This window comes from Rattus norvegicus, chromosome 2 (genome assembly GCF_036323735.1).
Source record: "Rattus norvegicus strain BN/NHsdMcwi chromosome 2, GRCr8, whole genome shotgun sequence".
In the NCBI taxonomy this organism is placed as follows: Eukaryota; Metazoa; Chordata; class Mammalia; order Rodentia; family Muridae; genus Rattus; species Rattus norvegicus.
This window is the reverse complement of record NC_086020.1, coordinates 87,412,436-87,439,283: the sequence shown is the minus strand read 5'-3', so window position 1 is coordinate 87,439,283 and position 26,848 is coordinate 87,412,436. Positions and strand designations below refer to the sequence as shown.

Below are 26,848 nucleotides of genomic sequence, written 5' to 3'. Positions count from 1 at the left end.
TAGCATAATTCTTCTAACATGAGCTTTTTAACAAGAATATAATACAGAAAAGAAAATTGAACAGCAATGATAGTCGGAACTTGGCAATATTCTGATTGAACCCCTAATTTTGTATGGTATTATCATGCTTCATCCAATATCTGCCTCTGTTTCATTTTCTGTGAATGTGGCCTAGGGAAATTCTGTCATAATAGAATTTGTTTTGATTATGTAACTCTTTTACACCAATGACGCATGTATATAAGTGCTTAAGTATAATGAGGTATACATTTGAATACAAAATCTTTATGATGGTTTTAATTTGATCAGGTAGAGTGATCATGCCATAAAAAGGCCTATGCATCCTAATTAAGAAATAAAATCTCCATCCAGAAAAGGTAAGGGTCTTATCAATTGTCTGAAAACTTCCATCCTCATTTCCTTGATATAGAGCCCAAAGAAACAATCTCCTCACACTGAACACGAATCTCTATCTTTCTTCCCACTTTACTTTCCTCCCAGTTCCACTACTCAGGTGAACAATCACTATTCAGGTGCTGGCCATACCATTAAAAAATGGCAGTCTGAACTTCCCACTTCATTGGTTTATAAGTCATTACACAACCCCCTGATAGGTTCCACTATACACTGTCCCTACCTAATTTAATCTACTTTCCCCTATTTGGGCAGAGATTTATTGCTCATGTGCAGAGCACACAATCCCAAACAGGTAAGATTTCCATTTGTAATAGAAAACCTTCTATTCCCTCTTTTCAGAATTAAATGACTGAAACTTCTAATATGCTATTGGATGGTATGCATTGAAGAGTTGTGCCCTATCCATTCATCCATCCATTCAAATGTTTATATCTCTTTGTCTATATGCACATGTGAAGGTGTAGTTATGCATGTAAATATTTGGGAATGCTTGTAGAGATGATTGTGCTTGTATAAAGCATTTTAATTTATTTTCTTTCCTTCCTATCTGTCTCACAAAGTGTTAACAAGTCTCACCACAGAGGCTTCTGGTTACCTGGACAGAATACAGAACAATAGCAATAACATTTTCACTCAGTTCTCTGCAGTTGCACAACAGGTATTAATCTCCCAAGTTAGTAATTTTTAAACACAGAATAAGCAAGAAAGGTTTCTAGAAATTTTTTAGAAGTTATAAGCAATAATTCCATATAGTTAGAGAAATAAAAAGCCAGAGACCATAAGTTTTCAAAGCTACCTCTATATCCAAAGATGTGTCTTATTTCAAATCATTCCAAAGTGAGCTGGCTCCTGGAACCAACACATACCTACACTTCCACACCACCACATAGTCCCACAATCCTGCTATTCATGTAGATACCATGAAAGCAAGAAGAGATCCATACCTCCTCTATTAAACCTCCTATACCCTCAGTTTGCAAGTCATGACACAAGCCACTGACACCTCCTGCTGTCCATTGGCCCTTTCTATACACTTTCCCCTAATAGGACAGACAATGATTGTCTAAGTGCAGGTCACAGAAGGAAGACAAGATATGATCCCACCTGCTATCTGAACACACCAACAAATTCCGTTCAGGGTAAAGAGACCCAAGTTTCTGATACATCATCTACTACCTGCTGCCTGTTGCGATACCCCACCCATTCATAGATCGATAATGTAAATGCCACTAACCTAAAGAAAGAGATGCCCATAAACATACAAGAAGCCTATAGAACTCCAAATAGATAGAACCATAAAAGAAATTCCTCCCATCACAAAATAGTCAAAACACCAAATGCACAAAACAAAACAAAAAAAAAAGAATGTTAAAAGCAGTAAGGGGAAAAGGTCAAGTAACATGAAAAGGCAGACCTATCAGAATTATACCAGCTTTCTCACCAGAGACTATGTAAGATAAAAGATCCTTGACAGACGTCATACAGACACTAAGAGAAAAAAAATCCAGCCTAGGCTCTAATATCCAGCAAAACTCTCAATCAACGTAGATGGAGAAACCAAGATATTCAAGAACAAAACCAAATTTAGACAATATCTCTCCCAAAATTCAGCCCTACAAAAGATAATACATAAAAACAATCTAACACAAGGAGGGAAACTATACCTGACAAAAAGCAAGAAAGTACTCTCCTTGCAACAAAACCAAGAGAAGAGAGCCACACAAACATAATTTCACCTCTAACAACAAAAATAACAGGAAACAACAATCACTATTCCTTAATATCTCTTAACATCAATGGACTCAATTTCCTAATATAAATATATAGACTAACAGATGGATACAAAAAGAGGACCCAGTATTTTGTTGCATAAAAGAAACATACTTTAGTGACAAAGACAGATACTACATCAGATTCAAAGCCTGAAAAACAAATTTCTGGGCAAATGGTCACAAGAAACAAGCTGGAGTAGCCATTTTACCATTGAATAAAATTGACTTTCAACCACAAGTTTTCTAAAATATAAGGAAGGACACTTCATATTCATCAAAGAAAATAATCCAGCAAGATGACCTCTTAATCCGGGATATCTATGCTTCAAATGCATGGGTACCTACGTTCATAAAAGAAACCATACTAAAATTCAAAGCACACATTGCATCTCACAAGTAATGGGAGATTTCAACACCCCACTCTCATCAATGGACAGATCACAGAAATAGAAACTAAACAGAGACACACTGAAACTAAGAGAAGTTATGATCCAAATGGATTTAACACACACACACACACACACACACACACACACATATGAAAATTTCATCCTAAAAAATGATAATGTGCCTTATGATCAGCTCCACATGGTACCTTTTCCAAAATTGACCATACAATCAGTTACAAAACAGGCCCCAATAAATACAAGAAGATTGAAATAATCATTTGCATCCTATCAGATGACCACAGAGTACGGCTGGTCTTCAATAACAACACAAACAAGAGTAAGCCCATATACACACAGAAGTTAAACAATGATTCTACTCAATAATGACTTGGTCTAGGAAGAAATAAAAAAGAAATAAAAAATGTTTTAAAATTTTATGAAAATGAGGAGCAGCATACCCAAATTTATGGGAAACAATGAAAGCAGAGCTAAGAGGAAAACTCAGCTCTGATTGCCTCAAAAAAGGAATTGGAGAGCTTGCAGCTTGACACTAGCAGCTTGGTGGCACACCTAAAAGCTCCATAACAAAAAGAAACAAATACCCCCAAAAGGAGTAGACAGCAGGAAATAATCAAACTTGGCTGAAGTCAACCAACATGAAACAAATAGAATTATACAAAGAATCAACAAAACCATGAGCTGGTTCTTTGAGAAAAACAATAACATAGATAAACCCTCACTCAGAATCACCAGATGGTAAGAGAGTGTATCCAAATTTTAAAAAGTTAAAAATGAAAAGGGAGCTATAACAACAGAAACTGAGGAAATTTTAAAAAATCATTAGATCTGTTTATATTCAACAAAACTGGAAAATTTGAATGCAATAAACAAATTTCTAGACAGATACCATATAACAACTTCAAATCAGGATCAGATAAAGCTCCCAAACAGTCCCATAACTTTTAAAATAACAGAAACATTTATTAAAATTCTCCCAATCAATAAGAGTCCAGGACCAGATTGGCTTAGTAGAGATTTCTATCAGATCTTCATAGAAGACATAATACCAATACTGTCCAAACTACTGCACAAACCAGGATATAGTACCACATTCCTTCTATGAAGCCACAATTTAGCTTATATTTAAACCACACAAAGACCCAACAAAGAAAGAGAACTTCAGACAAATTTCTCTTAAGTATATCGACGCAAAAATACACAATAAAATTCTCACAAACTGAATCCAAGAACTCATCAAAATGATCATCTAACATGATCAAGTAGGCTTCATCACAGGGATACAGGGATGGTTTAACATACTTATGCATATCTTTCTGGGTTTTGTTTACCTCACTCAGGTTATTTTCCAGTTCCATCCTTTTCTTTCCAAAATACATGACTTCCTTGTTTTTAATAGCTTAATAATATTTCACTGAATAAATAAACCATATTTTCTGTATCCAATCTTCAGTTAAGGGACATCATTATTTCCACCTTCTGGCCGTTAAAAATAAGGCTCCAATGAAGATAGAAGAGGATGTGTCCTTATGGTATGTATGGTGGAGCATCATTTGGCTATATGCCCAGGAGTGGAATAGCTAGGACTTCAGGGAGAACTACTTCTGATTTTCTGATGAAAGGCTAGATGCATTTTCAGAATAGTTGTACTAGTTTTCAATCCACAATAAGTAGAGGAGTTTTCCCCTTTCTCCACAACCTAGCAAGCATGCACTGTAAATTGAGTTTTTGATCTTATCCATTCTGAATCACATAACATGGAATCTAAGGTTTGTTTTGATTTGCATTTACCCAGTGACTAAGGATTTTGCATATTTCAAGTGTTTCTTGGCCATTCAAGATTACTTTGTTGAGAATTCTCTGTTTAGCTCTGTAACATATTTTGTCAGGACCAAGGTCTACTCCTCCCATTGATGTCAGATAAGGCCATTCTCTGCTACCTATGCAGCATGGATCACTCAGTGTGCAGTCTTCGATTGGTGGTTTAGTCCCTGGGAGCTCTGGGAGCTCTGGTTGGTTAATATTGTTGCTCTTCCTATGGGGTTGCAAACATCTTCAGCTCCTTCAGCCATTTTCTTTACCTAATTCCTCCTTTGGGTTTCAGGAACCCTGTCCAATGGTTTGTTGTGAGCATCTGCCTCTGCCTTGTCAGGCTCTGGTAGAGCCTCTATGGAGACGGATATATCAGCCTCCTGTCAGCAAGCACGTATTGGTATCAGCAATAGTGTCTATGTTTGGTGTCTGTATATGGGATGGATCTCCAGATGGAGCAGTCTCTAGATGGCTTTTTCCTTCATTCTCTGCTCCACACTTCTCTCTAGTATTTTGTATAGACAAGAGCAATTCCGGGTTAAAAATTTGGAAATAGTGTGTGGCCCAACCCTCAGGAAGAGGCCTTGTCTAACCTTGGTATATGGTCTCTACAGTTTCTACCTCCCCTTTGTGGGGTATTTCATCTAATGTCTTCTCCATTGGTTAATGGGAGAATCTCATTTTACTGGCATCTGTAACTTTCTGGTGGCTACCCCGGGTCCCCTCACCCACCGCTGTACATCACTATTCAGTTTCCTCACCCTCTGTACATCATCCCAGTCTTCTCCCAAACCTGATACAATCTCCCTTTTCCCTCCTGCTCCAATATTCTTTCGAAGTTCTTTGCACCCTTATCCTCCTGTGAGTAACTTTCCCCCTTCTAAGAAGGACTGAATCATGCACACTTTGGTCTTCTTTCTTCTTGAGCTTCATATGGTCTGTGAGTTGTATTGTGGGAATTTGGAGTTTTTTGCCTAAAATTCACTAATCAATGAGTATGTACCCTGTGTGTTTTTTGTGAATGAGTTGGCTGACTAAGGATGTTATTTTCTAGTTCCATCCATTTGCCTAAGAATTTCATAAAGTCATTTGTTTTTAATAGCTGAGTAATAATCTATTGTGTAAATGTACCATATTTTCTGAATTCATTTTTTTTCCAGAGTTGAGGACCGAACCCAGGGCCTTGCGCTTGCTAGTCAAGCACTCTACGACTGAGCTAAATCCCCAACCCCAATTTTCTGAATTCTTCTGGGTTTTTTACAGAATCTGGCTATTATAAATAAGGCTGCTATGAGAAGCTAGTGTCCTTGTTATATGTTGGAACGACTTTTGGGTATATGCCCAGGAGTAGTATAGTTGGGTCCTCAGGTAGTAGTATGTAAAATATTCTGAGGAACCTGCAGACTGATTTCCAGAGGGGTTGTCCCACTTTGCAATACCACCAGCAATAGAAGAGTGTTCCTATTTCTCCATATCCTTGACAGTGTCTCATGTCACCCGAGCTTTTCAATCTTATTCAGTCTGATTGGTTGGAGGTAGAATCTCAGGGTCATTTTAATTTGCATTTCTCTGATGACTAAGGATGTTGAACATTTCTTTAAGGGATTCTCAGCCATCTGAGATTTCTCAGTTGAGAATTCTTCCTTTTGCTCTGTACCCCATTTAAAAATAGATTTGGTTCTCTGGAGTACAACTTCTTGAGTTCTTTACATATAAGGGATATAAGCCACTGGTTGGACATAGGATTAGTAAAGATCTTTTCCCAATTTCTTGGTTGCCATTTATCAATTGACAGTGTCCTTTGCCTTACATAAGCTTTGCAGTTTTATGAGATCCCATTTGTAGATTGTTGATCTTAGTGTAAAAGCGAATGGTGTTCTATTTGTGAATTTTCCCATGTGCCTATGTGTTCAAGGCTCTTCTCCACTTATTCTTCTATGAGATTGATTGTAACTGGTTATATGTGGAGGTTCTTGATCCGCTTGGATTGATCTTTGTAAAAGGAGATACATGTGGATCAATTTGTGGTCATCTACACACTGACCTCCATTAGAACCAGCACCAAATGTCAAAAGTGCTATCTTTTTTCCACTGGATGGTTTTAACTTCTTTGTCAAAGATCAAACTACCATAGGTATGTGGCTTCACTTCTGGGTCTTCAATTCTATTCCATTGATCGTTCTACCTGTCTCTGTACCAATACCATTCATTATTTATCACTATTGCTTTGTAATTCAGATTGGGGTCAGGAATGGTGATTCCCCCAGTTGTTTTTTATTGAGAGTAGTATTTTTTGTGGTTATTCCAAACGAATTCAAAAATTGCTCTTTCTAACTCTTTCATATGTTTGAATATATTATTTTTTAATTTTATGTAAGTGTTAGTCATGGTCCTCTAGAGTCGCAAGACATATATTAAAGGAATTTGTTGTGATGAATTACAGTCTGTAGTCCAACTAGCCCAACAATGATCAATCTAGTAGTTGCTCAGTTCCAAGAGGCTAGTTGATAAAGCTGGTATTCTGTAGAATTAGGTACCAATAGATGTGCTGACAATCAAGGGCAAGTATTAAAAACAATGAGTCTTTCTCTTTCCAATGTCCTACATAAGACTCCAGAAGAAGGTGTGATCTAGTTTAATGATGTAATGATGTTTACCACCACTCCTGGATCTGGAACTGATCCCAGGCTGAGCTTGAATTTGGAGAAGCCTTTGTCTCAATTTCCTGGGACTAAAGGCTTGTACTACCTTGACTGGACCCTAAATTTTTCATGACTTCTAGTCCTCAAAATCTCCATGTTAAGATCTAGAGAAGAAACTTATGTCTGCTAGCCTAATGTTCTGGATCACAGGTGTGCCTCCAATTCTAGATTGTAGATCACTCCAGATACAGTAAAGTTGAAAACTGGGAATAGCCATTAAAATCCATCCCTTGTAAATGTGACACAAATCATTTTTCATGTCTAAATCAAACAATGACTAAGTCATAAATACACTAACATAATATAACTGTTCCTCCTATAATCACAAATGCATATGCTAATTTAGAATAGATAATGTCACTTTGGAACAATCTTTTAGCGTCTCAATTTAATCTCAATTTAAGTACTGATTGATGTGAAAAAAATTGAAAGAAAGAACAAATATCTATACAACTGTATTCTTAACAAAATATAATATAAAAATATAATCCACTTTTCTGTAACTAGTCTTGTGGCCTTAGGTGGTATTTATATCTTACTTCCTCTACTACCGTTTCTGTATTTCCTAAATTCTCTCCAAGCACCTCAGTGGGTCTTGGCTTTTTTTTTTTTCATGATGTGCCTGGCCGCTTTGTCATCCTGCTTGAATTTAGGCTGTTGTAGTTTTCCACTGACGTTTATCACAGAACATGGTAGTAATAAGAGGTGCCCTAAAGAATCCCCTGCACTCCAGATGTAATTTGTCTTACCTCCATTGTGGAGAGGCAATCAAATTTCTCCCTGGTAATCAGAATCTATTATCCCTCTTAACACTGTTATTCCTTTCTTAGCCTGTTGGTTTACAGGCATTAGGAGCCCAAAATGACCAAGGAGAAGTCTTAGCTTCTATTTCAATGGAGTGCATATTGTGGCTCCTGGTAGGAGCACTCTCCATTCTGGAACCATAACTTCTAGGATTGTGGGAAGAGGAAGCAAAAACTTTTCTATAGGGTCACTAATACTGATAGTGAGCGGAAATATTCCCTTTTCTACCCCGTGATTCCTGAACCTGTGGATCCTGGTTATGGAAGAAATTATACTGGATGCTGATTCGAAGCATGTACGTTCTTCTGAAGAACTCAGCCCTAGCCCTCCATGCTGGTGCCACTTCATTGGTACTGTAACTATATCCACAAAAGGCCATTCCATTTTTCTATCAGACAAGCTGCTTCATAATGATGGGGAATATAGTAGATAAGACAAGTGGATCCATTATCGTTGGCCCACTGTCACACTTCTCTGGCTATGAAATGAGTTCATTGGTCAGAAACAATACTGTGTAGAATAACATGATGGTGGATAAGGCATTCTGTAAGTTCATTGATGGTGGTTTGACAGAAGTATTACATGCAGGAAAGGCAAATCCATAATCAGACTAAATATCTACTCCATTAAGAAAAAAATAAACCATTGTGCTTTCCACAGAGGAAGTGGTCCAATGTAGTCAACCTGCTAACAGGATGTTGGGCTGCTCATTCAAGGAATGGTGTCATATCTGGGATTCAGTGTTGGTCTCTGCTGTTGACATATCTGGAATTCAGCAGTAGCCAGGTAAGCCTTGGTGAGTGGTAGTCTATATTGTTGAGCCCAAGCATAATCACCATCTCGGCTACCATAACCACTTGGTTCATATGCCCATTGTACAATTACAGGGATGGCTGGGAAAAGAGGCCGAGTGTCCACAGATCAGGGCATCTTATATACTTGATTATTTAACTGCTCAGCTGAATTCACCTTTTGGTGAACATTTCTATGGAACACAAAGTTCTTCACATCCTTTGCCCATTTGGAGAGATCTCTCCATATACTTCCTTTGCAGACTTCTTTCTCACCAATTTTCCAATCACGATCTTTCTAAGACCCTGGCCTTCCAGCCAATCCATTGGCTACAGCCTATGAGTCATTGACCAATTATACATCTGGGCATTTCTTCTTCCAAACAAAGTTTAATACCATTTGTTCTGGCTGGAGTTTGTCCCACTATGAAGATTTCTCTTCACCCATATCTTTCAGGGTTGTCCCAGAAATGGGTCATAATGCTGAAAGAGTCCACTTCTTTGTGGTACCTGTATAATGTGCAGAACAGTAAATAAAGCAGGTTCTAGGATTCTCATCTACAGTTAGCCAATTATAGGGAACACCTCATGACACTATACGTGCATACGTGACAGCAGATGGCATTTTAACAGAAGTAGAAACCATAGACATTTGAAAAACATCTTCATGTAACTTGCTTTTCCATCAGGACCTGCTTGATCTGGTTGCATATATACCACTTCCATTAGATAATAGATTTCCAGTGTTCACATCCTACTTTATGACTTTAAAGGACTGATAAGACCCAGTTCATGAAAGGCAGATTAGGACTCATGGTAAATTGGGTGTCCTATTGTCAAATGTTTAGTTTCCACTAAGGCCCAATAGCAGGTCAAGAGCTGTTTTTCAAAGGGAAAATAATTGTCTGCAGATGATGGTAGAGTTTTGTTCCACAATCCCTAAGGTATCTTCTGTGATTCATCTACAGGAACCTATCAGAAGCTCCAAACAGCAGCTCTCTCCACCACTGATACCTCAGGTAACATCGGGTGTGCTTTATCATATGATCCAAGTGGTAGAGCACTGTGGACCTATTGCTGTGCTTTCTCCTGTTCCTGGCCCTACACAAAGATCACACCTATCTGAGTCACTTAAGAGGCTGAGAAACACGTTCAGATGAGGAGTGTCCTCTCTGCAGAATCCAAATAGACCACATGGTGCTTCTTTCATAGTGGTTAGAGGGACCAGGTGAAATAACTCATCTTTCACCTTAGAAGCAATAACGCTCCATGTCCTACACTTCTGGACTTCTAAGAATTTCACTACGGTAAACTCTTTAATTTTGATTGGCTTTATTTCCCAGCCTCTATCATATGTGTTACCAGTGAGTCCAAAATAATTGCTACTTCCAGCTCACTTGGTCCAATCAGTATTATGTCATCAATATAGTTCACCAATGTGAAACTTTGTGAAAAAGACAATCAATCCAGATCCCTTCTAACTAGTTATTACACAGGAGCAGGAAAGTTAATATATCCTTGAGGGAAAACTGTAAAGGCATACTTCTGGCCTTGCCAAATTAAAGCAAATTGCTTCTGGGACACATTATGGACAGGTACTAAGAAGAAGCCATTTGATAGTTTTTAGGCCAGTATACTGCAGGCTTTCCAAGGAGATCTTTGGTCTGGTCAGGTGTTATGGTTAAGGTGAAGCGGAAAGAATATGAGCAGGGTTCTGCTCACTGCCTCCACTGCTGAAGCTCCCTCCATATCCACCTCTTCTGCTGATGCTTCTGTTGCTGCAAGATGCTTCATAGGTCACTCTGTACTGAGTTGATCCAGGCTGAACCAGAAGAGGCTGACTAGGCCAGTGACAGGTGCAGGGGAGGTTCTGGCAACATTTCCAGGAGAACAGAATTCTTCCCCAAGCAGCAGTGTTACAGCACTTATGACAGAATCTCTCAGATGATGGCAGTGTAATTCTCTCACACTTTATTCTTTCTGGATATGATCCTTATGTACAGTTTTAGGGTGGATCAGGGTCTGACAGTGGTTCATATTGGTTTGGTCTGAGAGCTTGGGGATACCTTATCTACATGCAGGAGGACTTGGAGTGCTGCCCCTACATGACTGATGACCATAAACCTCTCTACAGGAGATGTGGTGGTCTGTAACTACATGATAATAGCCTGATTTCAGGAGCAGGCAAGGTAGAAGACACTTCAGACTCTCTGAGGCTTTAAACCTTAGCTCAACCTTACCAGGTTTCCTCTCATAGTTCACTACCCCACAGTAGGTCAATAACTACATACCAGGTATCAGGAGATATGCTAATTTGTTCAAGTACCAAAACTACATTTGGTACAGACACACATTCATTGAAGAGGTTCTTGGTCTTCAAACTGTCTCAAATCTGAAAATTGATTCACTGGTCAAGATTACCTTCTGCCATGACCCAATGAAGACTTTCTTTAATTTGTTTGAGAATTTTTTGCTTATACAAATCAAACAAATATGCAGTATGCTTCCTATATATTTCATGCCTGGAAGTACCATGTTTAATTAGCCAGTACCAAAGGTGTATTTAAGTTGTGCCATTATAAATTTTATCTTTATTATACTGACAATTCTGGGCTAGGTCATTATGAACATTATTTTGTCTGCACTGTCCATTATAATAACTATGATCACCTTGTCTTTGGTAATTCATTGCTATTTCTTGTTCCTTGCTTCCCCAGGGTCTAAATAAACCCATTGAATTTAATTCATCCAATGCGGCAGTATCTACAACTCTAAGGTCGGGCACAAGGAAAAGAACAAGAACAAATTCTTTAAATGTCCATATGTTCTTCTAACCAGTTTGTGTCTTATAAGATTCATGAAGGTTCTTCTGGGCCTTCCCATTGTAGAGGATTAGGTTTTACATAATATCCCCTCTCTAGCTTTACATTTCCCCTTATGCTTAAAGTCCCCCTCATCAACATTAAGCCAAGGAATATCAAATATCTGTAATTCCTTTTCAATAGGTATGCCTTCCAATTCTGGATTGTAGTTCATTCAAGATGTAGTCAAATTGACAACCAAGAACAGACATTACCATATACATATTTAAATTCTTTTAATAGTGAAAATAAAGATATCAAGAATACAACTCAATATGCATAGCACTTAAGCTCTGGGACAATGATACATATGCAGAGAAACAACCAGAAATTTTGAATTCAAGTTGTCCTAATTGTGTCTTTATGAGCAGTCTTCAGCGGCTTCTCATCAGCATTGATTTCCATGCTGAATCTCTACAAGAAAAGTGATGGCAGATATTTAGGCTCCAGTGTGGTAGAGGATAAAAGAGAAAACTATGGAGAATCAATTCTGGCTGGATACTTCTTTCATTATTTACAACTTATCTTACTGCTATAGTGTCCCAGATTCAGCTCTTCTCCTAGCACTCCTGCCCTGAGTGAAAAAGATGCCCATGTCAACAAAGTGGCATGTAGCATTTCAGTCTAGCTCCTAAATCATGCAGTTTTCTGAGTCTATTCTCCATGATACCAGACAGGTCAAAGCCGTAACTGTCATTTTTACCTGCCATCTAAAATGTCTAAATTTTGGTATTTAATCTGTATTGATATTACCCATGCACTGCTTGTCTTTTACTGAAATCATCTGAAATAGGAACTTTGAGGTCAATGCAGAAGATCCTACCCCTGGGCCAAGGATCATCACATCTTCTAAGATACATTGGGCATCTCTGTAGATTCTGAACTGAACAATTCTATAATATGAACAGAATTTCTAGGATGTTAGGATGCCTCAAAGTGTATCATGAGATTCTTTAGGAGGTTCTATGTCTTAACATTGTGTGATGAATAGCGTGGCCATCTTACTGATTTTGTCCCTCTTATGTAGTCCCCAAACTGACATCTCTCTGGTGTTTCAAATACAAAATTTTCTCTATATACTAGGTAGGATATTGATTCTTATTCCCAGTTGGCAGTGCTTTTTGGAAGATTTAGGTGGTACACTATTGCTAGAGAAAGTATATCACAGATACTGAATGTTGAGATTTAAATGTTTTTTACACTTCCAATTTTTTTCAATCTGTTCATGTTTCTGCTTAAGAATGTGAGCACTCTGCTGTCTCTCTTGGTTGCCACTACTCTCCAGCATGATGTACTCAGAAGATACTAAAATAGTAAGGGGCCAAATAAATCCTTTCATCTATAAACTATTTTAATCATGGAGTTGTGTCACAGTAACAGAAATTTAACTAATATAGCTTTATCCCCCTAACTTACATTCGAGCATTTTGCATCTGTGCCTGTAAATGAGAGTGACAGCAATTACCAGGAGTAGTTTGCATCCAATGAGTGCAGCTGCAAGGATTTTAGCAATGTGTGATGTCTTCAGTTCTGAAAATCAAGGAGTAGGGGAAACAATTAAAAATTCACATTTATGGTCTCTTTTTGGCCCATTGTTTTGGCCCATTGCTTAACTTCTAAGACTAACAAAGCTCTAAGGAGTTTGAGTCTGTTTTTTTCCCCATGAAATTCACTGGTTTAACTTAGAAAACATGATAAAGAGCATGTCTACATTTAAAAGAATGAAAATGCATGTATATTTATCAACTGCACAAAACCCCAAGTTCAAGTGGAACAAAAACATACAAACAAAAAAGACTGGATCCAATAAATATCATAGAAAAGAAACTGGCGAATATCTTTAACGCATAGGTACTGAAAATAGTTTCCTAAACACAATATCAATGGCTCAGGCTCTAAGACCAACAATTGATAAATGGGATCTCATGAAACTATGAACTTCTGTAAGGAAAATGACACTGACAATAGGACAAAACTGCAGCCTAAATACTGGGAAAAGATCTTGAAGAAACCTAATGTAACAGAGAAGTAATATTCAAAATTCAAAGAACTCAAGGAGGTAGTCACCAAGGAACCAAATAACACAATTAAAAATGTTTATAGAGTTACACCGGTAATTCTCAACATAGGATTCTGGAATGGTCAAGTCATTAAAGTAATGTTCAAAATCCTTAGTCATTGGGGAAGTACAAATGAAAAAATTGCAAAGTTCCATCTTACAGCCATCAGAATAGCTAAGGAAAATCTCAAGAGATAGCACATGCTGGCGAGAATAGGGAACAACAAGAACACATTTTAATTGCTGGTGTGAGTGCAACTTTGTATAACCACTTTCAAAATCTATTTGGTAGTTTTTCAGAAACCAGAAAATAATTCTATCTCAAGACCCAGCTATACCACTCTTGGGCAAATACCCAAAAGATGCTCCAACATACCAAAAAGATGCCTGATTAACTATGTTCATAGCAGCTTTATTCATAATAGTCCAAAACTTAAAACAATGTAGATATCCCTTAAATCTAGAATGGATTTAAAAAACATGAAAAAATCTAAACAATGGATTACTATTCAGCTATGAAGAACAATGGCATCATGAATTTTGCAGGCAAATGGATGGAACTTGAGAATGTCATCCTGAGTGAGTTAACATAGTCCCAAAAAGACAGGTGTAGTATGTGCTCCCTTACAAATGGATATTAGTTATAAAATACAGGCACCATGTTATATTCCACAGTCACAAAGATGCTAAAGAAGAAGGAAGGCATTATCAAGGAAGTGAGAATCTCACTTAGAAGTGTGAATAAAATAGGCATAAGAGACAAGTAAGGGGAGGGATTTGGGAAGGTGGGATTTGGGGAGAGGTATAATGGTTTCAGAATCAGGTGTGGAAAGGATTAGAGAGATGGCTAGTTGGCCATGAAAATTAATTGAAATCTATAATTGATAGGGGTGAGCACATGAAAGGTCTGTATGATGAAACAGAGACCTGGAATAAGGAAGGCATTCAAGAATCAATAGGGTTGATCTTACTTGGGACTTACTATATTGATGTCATGGGACCTGAAGAGGCCATTATCTGTAGCCAGACTGAGCCAGACAGTAACCTCAGGGGAGTGATAGAGCCACAAACCCACACACAAAACTTCCAATCCAAGATAATTCATGTCTCCAAGAGATACAGAAATGTGGCAATGGAACAGAGACTGAGGGAATAGCCATCCAATAAATGGTCCAGGTCGAGACACATCCCATGAACAAGCACCAATCCTTAACCCTACTAATGATAGTAATGTTTATAGACAGGAACATGTAGTCCTCTGAGAGGCTCCACTCAGCTACTGACTGAGACATATACAGACACCCAAAGATGAACAGTAAATGGAGTTTGAGGATTCTTTTAAAAGAATAGTAGGAAAGATTGTCGGCCCGAAGGGGTTGGGAGTGCCACAGGAAAACAACATAGTCAACTAGAATGGACCTTTGGGACTCTCAGGGTCTGAACCACCAACCAAAGGACATACAGTGATGGATTTAGGCCTCCTTGTATACAAATGGCAGATGCGCAGCTTGACCTTCATGTGCGTCTCTCACTACTGAAACAGGGACTATACCAAAAGCTTTGACCTGAATGTGGGATTTGTTCTTCTAGCTTTGCTGCCTTGCCTACATACAGTGAGAGAGGAACTGCATAGTGTCACATGGACTCAATGTGCCTCGTTGGTGGAGGATTATCAGAGGGACCCCACTTACTTAGTGGAGAAGAGGAGGGATGTGGGGAAAGGATTGTCAGAGGAGGTAAGAGGGGGTGGTGAGTGGGATGTAAAATGAATAAGTAAAAAAGAAAAAAGTAAAAGAAAGAAAAAATAGGTGTCCATTTCTCCATTGTCCCAGTGTCAAGTCTCCAACTTACAGCACTATATTTTATCAACAAAATTTTACAGAAAGTACATGAAATTTCAAACTGAAACTTTTACAAGGGTGACTGTGTCTTCAGAACACGAATGAGTTCTGGCATATTCCAGATCCAAAGCAAATTATTCTGGATCATATTTGCCCCTCCTATTATATTGTCTTCCTTTGTCCCTGACCAAACATCTTTGTGGCAATTCAGGTGAATCATCTGGAGTGTATAAGCAGACTACTAGTTTTACTGTGAAATGTATTAACTCAGTAGATCATTAGTTCCAATCAACCTAAACATTTAGGGCTTCATCAGTTTGAATCTGAAGTCTCAATCATGTTTATCTGCTAATTGGTAGCCCACCTCTTCCATGTTTTCACCAATTAATTTTTTAAAAGAGTCCTGTTTTATGACCTTCTTCTATTTCTCCAAAAATTTACAAACTGCTTCCATAGGTGGATGCCAGGTCACCCAAATCTGTGTCCCTGCAATATGGTAACTGATAGTTGGATTCAGAATGAAATATTTATTGTCCTCTTTGAGGAGATAATTGTAGTTCTAGCTCAACTGTTAAATGCTTATTTTTGGAGTCCTGTGGGTCAGGGAATACAGTTTCCACAATTCTGGGAGAATTGATCCCTAGGGAGGATTACAAAGTTAGTTTGATTCAGAGATGCTCCTAATTGGTGGTACTTTGGAAGATCCTTGCTTGCCCCAAGATGATGTAAGTCTTTCAAGTACTCAGGAATAGGTGTGAACTGGATATACACATGAAAGAGTTGGTAAATGGAACGGATGGGAGTTGATAGGATGCTTTGTATAGATATAAGCATCTTGGAAAATTCCAGATATGGGGGAATGAAAGAAACCTGGTGAGGTGAACACTTGCAGGAATACATGCAAGAAATGTATGAAAATTTTGTATATAACAGTTCATATTTTAGAGTAATAGTGATTAAAAACTGCATGGTGTTGGTACAAAGACAGACATGTTGACTGATGGAATAAAATTGAAGATCTAGAAATAAAACCACACACTTATGTACACTTGACCTTTGACAAAAATGCCAAAAATATACAATAGAAAAATGAAAGCATTTTCACTAAATGGTGCTGGTTTAACTGGAAGTCTGTATGTAGAAAAATGAAAATAGATTCATATTTGTCACCTTGACAAGTAGCTCAAGTTCAAGTGCATCAAGGACCTAAACATAAAACCAGACACTCAGAATCTAATTGAAGAGAACATGGGAAAGAACCTTGAGATCGTTGGCACAAAGGTAAATTTTCTAAGCAGCACTACGATGGCTCTTGCTCTAAGATCAAGAATTGATAAATGGGACCTCATGGAACTGAGAAGCTTCTGAAAGGCAAAGGACTTACTCAACAAGACCAATCAGCAACCTACAGATTGGAGAAAATCTTCACTAACCCTACATCCGATTGAGGGCTAATGTCCAAAATATACAAAGAACTCAAGAAGCTAAACACTAAAAAATCCAAACAACCCAATAAAAAAACTGGTGTATAGAATTAAACAAAGAATTTACAACAGAGAAATCGCGAATGGCTGAGGGACACTTAGTGCTCAAAATCTTCAGCCATCCGAGAAATGTAAATAAAAACGAGACAGAGATTTCACATTTCACCAATCAAAATGGCTAAGATCAAAGCCTCAAGTGACAGCACATGTTGACAAGGATGTGGAGAAGAGGAACACTCTTCCACTGGTGCCCCAACAAGGCTATTCTCTGGTACATATGCAGTTGGAGCCCTGGGTCAGTCCATGTATAGTCTTGTGGTAGTGGTTTAGTCCCTGGAAGCTCTGGTTGGTTGACATTGTTGTTTTTATGGGGCTGCAAGCTCCTTCAACTCGTTCAATACTTCTTCTAATTTCCCCCTAGGCAGTCCTATTCTCAGTTCGGTGGCTTATTGCTAGCATTGAGCTCTGTATTGGATATGCTCTGGATGTGTCTCTCAGGAGAGATCTATATCCGGTGCCTTTCTGAGTGCATTTTTTACCTTCATCAATCTTATCTAGTTTTTGTGGATATATATATATATATATATATATATATATATATATATATATATATATATATATATATATATATATAATCTGGGCCACATGTCTGTCAGGCTGTGAATGGTCATTCTTTGAGTCACTGCTCTAACCTTTGCTTCCCTATGCCCTCCTATGAATATTTCTTCCCCTTTTAAGGAGAAGTGGGAGCATCTGCGTTTTGGTCATCCTTTTTCTTGAGATTCCTGTGGTCTGTGTATTGCATCTTGGGTAATTCAAGTTGTTTTGGCTAATATCCATTTATCAATGAGTGCATACCAAGTGTGTTTTTCTGTGATTGAGTAACCTCACTCAGGATGATATTTTCTAGTTCATTCGATCTGCCTATGACTTTCAGGAAGTCGTTGTTTTTGATATCTGAGTAGTATTCTATTGTGTAGATGTACCAAATTTTTTGAATCCATTCCTCTGTTGAAGGACATCTGGGTTCTTTCCATCTTCTGGCTATTATAAATGAGGCTGCTATGTACATAGTGGACCATGTGCCTTTGTTGTATGTTGGAACATCTTTTGGGTATATGCCAAAAAGTGGTATATCTGGTTCCTCAGGTAGTGTAATGTTCAATTTCCGGAGGAACCTCCAGACTGATTTCCATAGTGGTTGTACCAGTTTGCAATCACACCAACAATGGAGGAGTGTTTCTCTTTCTCCTCATCCTCACCAGCATCTGCTGTCACCAGAATTTTTTTATCTTAGACATTCTGACTGGTGTGAGGTGGAATCTCAGGGTTGTTTTGATGTGCATTTCTCTGATAACTAAGAATGTTGAACATTTCTTTAGGGGCTTTTTGGCCATCTGATAATCCTCGGGTGAGAATGGTTTGTTTAGTTCTGTACCCCATTTTTTAGTAGGATGGTTTCGCTCTCTGGAGTCTAACTTATTGAGTTCTTTGCATATTTTGGAAATTAGCCCTCTATCAGATGTAGGATTGGTAAAGATCTTTTCCCAATCTGTTGGTTGCTGCTTTTTTTTTCCTAATGACCGTGTCTTTTGCCTTACAGAAGATTTGCGGTTTTATGCGGTCCCATTTGTTGATTCTTGACATTAGAGCATAAACCATTGGTGTTTTACTCAGGAAAATTTCCTCAGTGCTCATGTGTTTGAGACTCTTTCCCACCTTTTCTTCTTTTAGTTTGAGTGTATCTGGGTTGATGTTGAGGTCCTTGATTCACTTGGACTTAAGCTTTTTTCATGGTGATGAGAATGGATCGATCTGCATTCTTCTATATGCTGACCTCCAGTTGAACCAGCACCATTTGTTTAAAATGCTATCTTTCTTCCATTGGATGTTTTTAGGTCCATTGTGAAAGATCAAGTGGCTATAGGTGTGTGGGTTCATTTCCGGGTCTTCATTTCTGTTCCACTGATCTACCGCCCTGTCAATGTACCAATACCATACAGTTTTTATGACTATTGCTCTGTAAAACTGCTTGAAGTCAGGGATGGTGATCTCCCCCAGAAGTTCTTTTATTGCTGAGTATAGTTTTTGCTATCCTGGTTTTTTTGTTATTCCAAATGAATTTGCAAATTGCTCTTTCTACCTCTGTAAAAAATTGAGCAGGAATTTTGGTGGGGATTGCGTTTAATCTGTAGATCGCTTTTATCAAAATGGCCATGTTTACTATATTAATCCTGCCAATTCTTAAGCATGGAAGAACTTTCCATCTTCTGAGGTCATCCTCAATTTCTTTCTTCAGATATTTGACGTTCTTTCCATCTTCTGAGATCATCCTCAGTGTCTTTCTTCAGATATTTGAGGATCTTGTCATACAGATCTTTCTCTTGTTTGGTTAAAGTAACACCAAGATATTTTATGTTATTTGGGACTATTGTGAAGGGTGTCATTTCCTTAATTTCTTTCTCAGCCTGTTTATACTTTGAGTAGAGGAAGGCTACTGATTTGTTTGAATTATTTTTATACCGTAACACTTGGCCGAAGTTGCTTATCAGGTTAAGTAGTTCTCTGAGGGAACTTTTGGGGTCACTTAAGTATACTATCATATGAACTGCAAATAGTGATACTTTGATTTCTTCCCTTCCAATTTTATCCTTTTGAAGTTCTTTCACTCTCTGATTGCTCTGGCTAGAACTTTGAATACTATATTGAATGAGTAGGGAGAGAGTGGGCAGCTTTGTCTAGTCCCTGATTTTGGTGGGATTTGCTTCAAGTTTCTCTCCATTTAGTTTGATGTTAGCTACTGGTTTGCTGTATATTACTTTTCCTATGTTTAGATATGGGCCTTGAATTCCTAATCTTTCCAGGACGTTTATCATGAAGGGGTGTTGAATTTTGTCAAATGCTTCCTCAGCATCTAATGAAATGACCATGTGGTTCTTATCTTTGAGCTTGTTTATATAGTGAATTACATTGATGGATTTTCATATATTAAACCATCTCTGCATCCCTGGGATGAAGCCTACTGGATCATGAAGGATGATCATTTTGATGTGTTCTTGGATTCGGTTTGCAAGAATTTTATTGAGTATATTTGCATCAATATTCATCAGGGAAATTGGTCTGAAGTTCACTTTCTTTGTTGGGTCTTTGTGTGGTTTTGGTATAAGAGAAATTGTGGCTTCATAGAAGGAATTCCGTAGTGCTTCATCTGCTTCAATTTTTTGGAATAGTTTGGACAGTATTGGTATGAGGTCTTCTATGAAGGTCTGATAGAATTCTGTACTGAACCTATCTGAACCTGGGCTCTTTCTGGTTGGGAGAATTTTATTGACTGCTTCTATTTCTTTAGGAATTGTGGGGTAGTTTAGATGATTTATTTGTTCCTGATTTAACTTTGATACCTGGTATCTGTCTAGAAAATTGTCCATTTCCTCTATATTTTCCAATTTTATTGAATATAGGATTTTGTAGTAGGATTTGATGATTTTTCTATTTTCTTCAGATTCTCTTTTTATGTCTCCCTTGTCATTTCTGATTTTTTAATTTGGATACACTCTCTGTCACCTCTGGTTATTCTGGCTAAGGTTTATCTATCTTGTTGATTTTCTCCAAGAACCAGTTCCTACTTTTGTTGATTTTCTTGTATAGTCCTTTTTGTTTCTACTTGGTTGATTTCAGCTCTGAGTTTGATTATTTCCTGCCTTCTCCTCCTCCTGGGTGTATTTGCTTCTTTTTGTTCTAAAGCTTTTAGGTGTGCTGTCAAGCTGCTTACATATGCTCTCTCCTATTTCTTCTTGCAGGCACTCATAGGTATGAGTTTTCCTCTTAGTAACACTTTCATTGTGTCCCATATGTTTGGGAATGTTCTATCTTCATTTTCATTAAATTCTAAGACATCTTTCAATTCTTTATTTCTTCCTTGACCAAGTTGTTATTGAGTAGAGCATTGTTCAACTCCCATGTATATTTGGGCTTTTTGTTCTTATTGTTGTTATTGAAGACCAGTCTTAGTGCATAGTGATCTGATAGGATGGATGGGATTATTTCTATCTTATTGTATCTGTTGAGTCCTGGTTTGTTACTGATTATATGGTCAATTTTGGAGAAGGTTCTGTGAGGTTCTGAGAAGAAGGTATATCCTTTTGTGTTAGGATGGAATGTTCTATATTTATGTGTTAAATCAAATTGGTTCATAACTTCTGTTAGTTTCTCTATGTCTCTGTTTAATTTCTGCTTCCATGATCTGTCCAGTGATGAGAATGGGGTGTTGTTATCTCCTACTATTATCGTGGGAGGTGCAATGTGTGCTTTGAGCTTTAGTAAGGTTTCTTTTATGAATGTAGGTGCCCTTGCATTAGGAACATAGATATTTAGGATTGAGAGTTCATCTTGGTGAATTTTTTTGATTAATATCAAGTGTCCTTCCTTGTCTTTTTTATGACTCTTGGTTGAAAGTGAATTTCATTTGATATTAAATGTCAACTCCAGTTTGGTTTTTGGTCCATTTGCTTGGAAAATTGTTTTCCAGCCATTTACACTGAAGTAGTGTCTGTCTTTGTTTCTGAGGTGTGTTTCTTGCATGCAGCAAAATGCTGTGTCCTCTTTACGTATCCAGTCTGTTAATCTATGGCTTTTTATTGGGGAATTGAGTCCGTTGATGTTGAGAGATTTTAAGGAATAATGATTGTCGCTTCCCATTATTTTTGTTGTTATAGGTGGAATCATGTTTGTTTTTCTCTCTTTTCATTTCATTGCAAGGAAATTATATTCTCGCTTTCTGTACAGTATAGTTTCTCTCCTTGTGTTGGAGTTTTCCATCTATTATCCTTTGTAAGGCTGGATGTGTAGAAAGATATTGCATAAATTTGGTTTTGCGTTGGAATAGCATGGTTTCTCCATCTACATTAATTGAAAATTTTGCTGGACACAGTAACTTGGCCTGGCATTTATGTTCTCTTAGAGTCTATTTGTCATCTGTCCAGGATCTTCTGGCTTTCATAGTCTGTGGTGAGAAGTCTGGTGTAATTCTGATAGGTCCCCCTTTATATGTCACTAGACCTTTTTCCGTTACTGCTTTTAATATTATTTTTTTGTTTTGTGCATTTGGTGTTTTAACTATTATGTGATGGGAGGAATTTCTCTTCTGGTCCAATCTATTTGGAGTTGTGTAGGCTTCTTGTATGTTTGTGGGCATTTCTTTCTTTAGGTTAGGGAAGTTTTCTTCTATATTTTTTGAATATATATACTGACCCCTTAAGTTGGCAGTCTTCTCTTTCTTCCATACCTATTATCCTTAATTTTGATCTTCTCATTGTGTACTGGATTTCCTGTATGTTTTGGACTATTAGCTTTTTGCATTTTACATTATCTTTGACAGTTGTTTCAATGTTTTCTATGGTATTTTCTGCCCCTGAGATTCTCTCTTCTATCTCTTGTATTCTGTTGGAGATGCTTGTATCTACGGCTCCTTGTCTCTTCCTTTGGTTTTCTATATCCAGTATTGTCTCAGTTTGTGCTTTCTTTATTGTTTCTATTTTCATTTTCATTTCCTTCACCTGTTTGTTTGTGTTTTCCTGTAATTCTTTCAGCGATTTTTGTGTTTCCTCTCTAAGGGCTTCTACTTGTTTACTTGTGCTTTCCTGCATTTCTCTAAGGGAATTCTTTTTGTCTTTCTTAAAGTTCCCCATCATTATCAAAATATGTTTTCAAATCTAAATCTTGCTTTTCTGGTGTGTTTGGATATCCAGTATTATCTTTGTTGGGAGTACTGGGCTCTGATGATACCTAGTAGTCTTTGTTTCTGATCATTAGGTTCCTGCAGTTGCCTCTAGCCATTGGGTTGTCTCTGTTGTTTACTGGTCTTGCTGTTTCTGGTAGTGGCTTAACCCTGCTGTAGGCCTCGGTGTCACCATTCCTGTAGAACTGTTTTCTTGTTTTCTTTCAGCCTTTCCTGAGAACAAGTGTTCTGTTCTAGCTGTGGTGGCACTACTAGAGACTGTCCTCCAGCTCTAGTCATGGGCAGGAATCAAAGGGTCTTGCCCCGATTGCTTGCTTAGGTCCTTGTACCCCTTGGGCACAGTTGGCATTATTCAATTACCTCTTGGGTCTGGACTGTGGTTAGAGGGTATTCTCCTCTGACTTCTCAGCAGTATTCACACTTCTGAGTTTCCAGCTCTCTCCTCCATGGGATTTGGGTGTAGGGAGATGTTTGGCCAGATCAGTTCGATCTTGGTGGCAGACCAGAACCATGGGTACCAGAGGCTGTCTGTTCTTATATCCCTCTGTCAAGAGGCACTGTGCAGTTTCCTCTTGGACCAGGGATGTGGGCCGAGGTATGCAGAGATGGCAGTCTATCCTGTGACCTCAGGACGTCTGCACTCCATGGTGGTTCACTCTCTTCCCCACAGGATTTGGGTGCAGGGAACTGTGGAATGGTATCAGTTCACTTCTGGGTAGAGCCAGGAACAGAAAGTGCCCTGACCCAGAGAACTTCTGCCTCTGCGTATCCTGAATACACCAGGCAGGTCACTTGGTAGCAGAAAAGTGGGTCTTGCCTCTGCTCTCAGCTGTGGCTGCACTCTTGGCAACTGTCTTCCAGCTCTAGGTGTGGACAGGAATCAAAGGGTCTTGCCCCTGATTGCTTGCTTAGGTCCTTGTACCCCTTGGGCACAGTTGGCATTATGCAATTCCCTCTTGGGTCTGTACTGTGGGCAGTGCGTATTCTCCTCTGACTTCTCAGCAGTATTCACACTTCTGAGGTTCCAGCTCTCTCCCCCATGGGATTTGGATGCAGGGAGATGTTTGGCAGGAACAGTTTGGTCCTGGGCACAGAACAGAATCATGGGTATTGTCGGCTGTCTGTTCCTTATCCCTCTGTCCAGAGGCACTGTGCACTTTCCCCTTGCAGCAGGGAGGTGGGCCAAGGTGTGCAGAGGGAGCAGTCTGTCCTGTGGCCTTGGGATGTCTGCACTCCTGGGTGGTCTGCTCTCTTCCTCACAGGATTTGGGTGCTTTCATGGTCTTTTTACATCCACTAATGTGAGACAGTTTGAGAAATATAAGTTGGGTGAGGCAGACAGACAAACGTATGTATTTACATCCATTTCCCGGAAGGGGAAACCTCTTATACATAGCATGTACTCTCTTCTCCTCAGCTTTCTTGGTCCAGAGATGTAGTAATGCGAACTTAAGTATATTGTGGTCCTATCTACATTTTTCCTTTTTTGCTGTTCATAGAGTATTCAATACTATTTCAACCTGTAGGAGAAATCAAGGATAAAAATGAAAGTGTAGTACTTACCAAATACTAACAACTCAGTGCCACCTCCAGACTGAATCTCAATGTCAGGCTCTACTATTCCTTTCTGGAACTTCACACAGTAGTAGGTACCTGCATCAGCAGGTGTGACATTACTGATGTGGATAGAAAAGTCCAGGTTGCCTCTCTTTGTAGCATCTGAGGCATTTGTTACTCTGGGGAAACGGTATCCGGTGAAATTGTATATCAGGTGCCTATTGTGTCCTACACCCCTGTACCACTTGATGGGCCCCACAGGGGTGAGAGATGTGACTGTGCAATTCAGAGTAACTGATCCTCCAGCATCAACACAAACTGATTTCTTAGGCTGGAACACCTTCAGCTCTTTCATATCTGCTACTGCAAAATAATAATAATAACAACAACAACATCAAGAAAACAAACAACAACAAAACAACAACAAAACAGTTAGTGCTCATCCTGGTGGTCAGCCACAGGCTTTTCAAGTGTATGAGAAAAAAAAACATACTCATTATGTTAACTCAGCATGAACATTAGCATAGTTCTTCTAATGTGGGCTTTTTAATACAAGAATATAATACAGAAAAGAAAATTGAATAACAGAGATAATTGGAACTTGGCAGTATTGTAATTAAACCCCTAAATTTATATGGTGTTATCATGCTTCATGCAGTATCTGTTTCTGTTTCATTTTCTGTGAAAATGGCCTACAGATATTCTGATATAATAGTGTTGTGTGTGATTATGGTGTGGGCAGCAATCAAAGGGTCTTGTCCCTGATTGCTTGCTTAGGTCCTTGTACCCCTTGGGCACAGTTGGCATTATGCAATTCCCTCTTGGGTCTGTACTGTGGGCAGTGCGTATTCTCCTCTGACTTCTCAGCAGTATTCACACTTCTGAGGTTCCAGCTCTCTCCCCCATGGGATTTGGGTGCAGGGAGATGTTTGGCAGGAACAGTTTGGTCCTGGGCACAGAACAGAATCATGGGTATTGTCGGCTGTCTGTTCCTTATCCCTCTGTCCAGAGGCACTGTGCACTTTCCCCTTGCACCAGGGAGGTGGGCCAAGGTGTGCAGAGAGGGCAGTCTGTCCTGTGGCCTTGGGATGTCTGTACTCCTGGGTGGTCTGCTCTCTTCCTCACAGGATTTGGGTGCTTTCATGGTCTTTTTACATCCACTAATGTGAGACAGTTTGAGAAATATAAGTTGGGTGAGGCAGACAGACAAACGTATGTATTTACATCCATTTCCCGGAAGGGGAAACCTCTTATACATAGCATGTACTCTCTTCTCCTCAGCTTTCTTGGTCCAGAGATGGAGTAATGTGAACTGAAGTATATTGTGGTCCTATCTACATTTTTCTTTTTTTGCTGTTCATAGAGTATTCAATACTATTTCAACCTGTAGGAGAAATCAAGGATAAAAATGAAAATGTAGTACTTACCAAATACTGACAACTCAGTGCCACCTCCAGACTGAATCTCAATGTCAGGCTCTACTATTCCTTTCTGGAACTTCACACAGTAGTAGGTACCTGCATCAGCAGGTGTGACATTACTGATGTGGATAGAAAAGTCCAGGTTGCCTCTCTTTGTAGCATCTGAGGCATTTGTTATTCTGGAGAAATGGTATCCGGTGAAATAATATATCAGATGCCTACTGTGTCCTACACCCCTGAACCACTTGATGGGCCCCACAGGGGTGAGAGATGTGACTGTGCAATTCAGAGTAACTGATCCTCCAGCATCAACACAAACTGATTTCTTAGGCTGGATCACCTTCAGCTCTTTCATATCTGCTACTGCAAAAAAATAATAATAAAAAAAAACAACATCAAAAAAACAAACAACAACAATAACAACAACAACAACAACAACAACAACAACAACAACAAAACAGTGCTCATCCTGGTGGAGAGCCACAGGCTCTTCAAGTGTATGAGAAAAAAAAACATACTCATTATGTTAACTCACCATGAACATTAGCATAGTTCTTCTAATGTGGGCTTTTTAATACAAGAATATAATACAGAAAGGAAAATTGAATAACAGAGATAATTGGAACTTGGCAGTATTGTAATTGAACCCCTAAATTTATATGATGTTATCATGCTTCATTCAGTATCTGTTTCTGTATCATTTTCTGTGAAAGTGGCCTAGGGATATTCTGTTATAATAGTGTTCTGTGTGATTATGTAACTCTTTTACCCCAATGACATATCAACATAAGTGCTTAAGTATAATGAGTTATACATTTGATTACAAAATCCTTCTGATGGTATTTGCTTTATCATGTAGAGTGATCATGCTATAAAAATGTCTATGCATAGTAATTAAAAATTAAACCTCCAACCAGAAAAGGTAAGTGCCTCATCTATTCTCTCAACCCTTCCATCCTCACTTCCTTGATTTAGAGCCCAAAGAAACAATGTCCTCACACTGAGCACAAATCTCTACCTTTCCTCCTACTTTACTTTCTCCCAGTTCCATTACTCAGGGGAACATTCACTGTTCAGGTGCTGGCCATACCATTAAAAAATGGCAAGAGCCTTACCTACAACCTGAACTTCCTATTTCATTGGTTTGGAAGCCATTACCCAAGCCCCTCATACATTCCACTATA

General features: G+C 38.6%; 1 protein-coding gene across 4 annotated transcripts in view; it reads right to left on the bottom strand.

The window, feature by feature from the left end:
* Positions 1-11,785: 11,785 nt before the first annotated feature.
* Positions 11,786-26,848, bottom strand: part of Sirpal1 (signal-regulatory protein alpha like 1) — a 188,818-nt gene continuing 173,755 nt past the window's right edge. For 2 of the 4 annotated variants that reach the window (XM_063282858.1, XM_017591208.3), the window contains 4 exons: positions 25,671-26,027; positions 24,250-24,606; positions 13,032-13,096; positions 11,786-11,980 (listed from right to left, as the gene is read on the bottom strand). In XM_063282858.1, the coding sequence (XP_063138928.1) occupies positions 11,906-11,980; positions 13,032-13,096; positions 24,250-24,606; positions 25,671-26,027 (854 nt within the window). In that variant the 3' untranslated portion in view covers positions 11,786-11,905. Of the gene's footprint in view, positions 11,981-12,982; positions 13,097-24,249; positions 24,607-25,670; positions 26,028-26,848 lie in introns of all 4 variants that reach the window. The other 2 variants (XM_063282859.1, XM_039103580.2) reach the window with 1 other exon arrangement.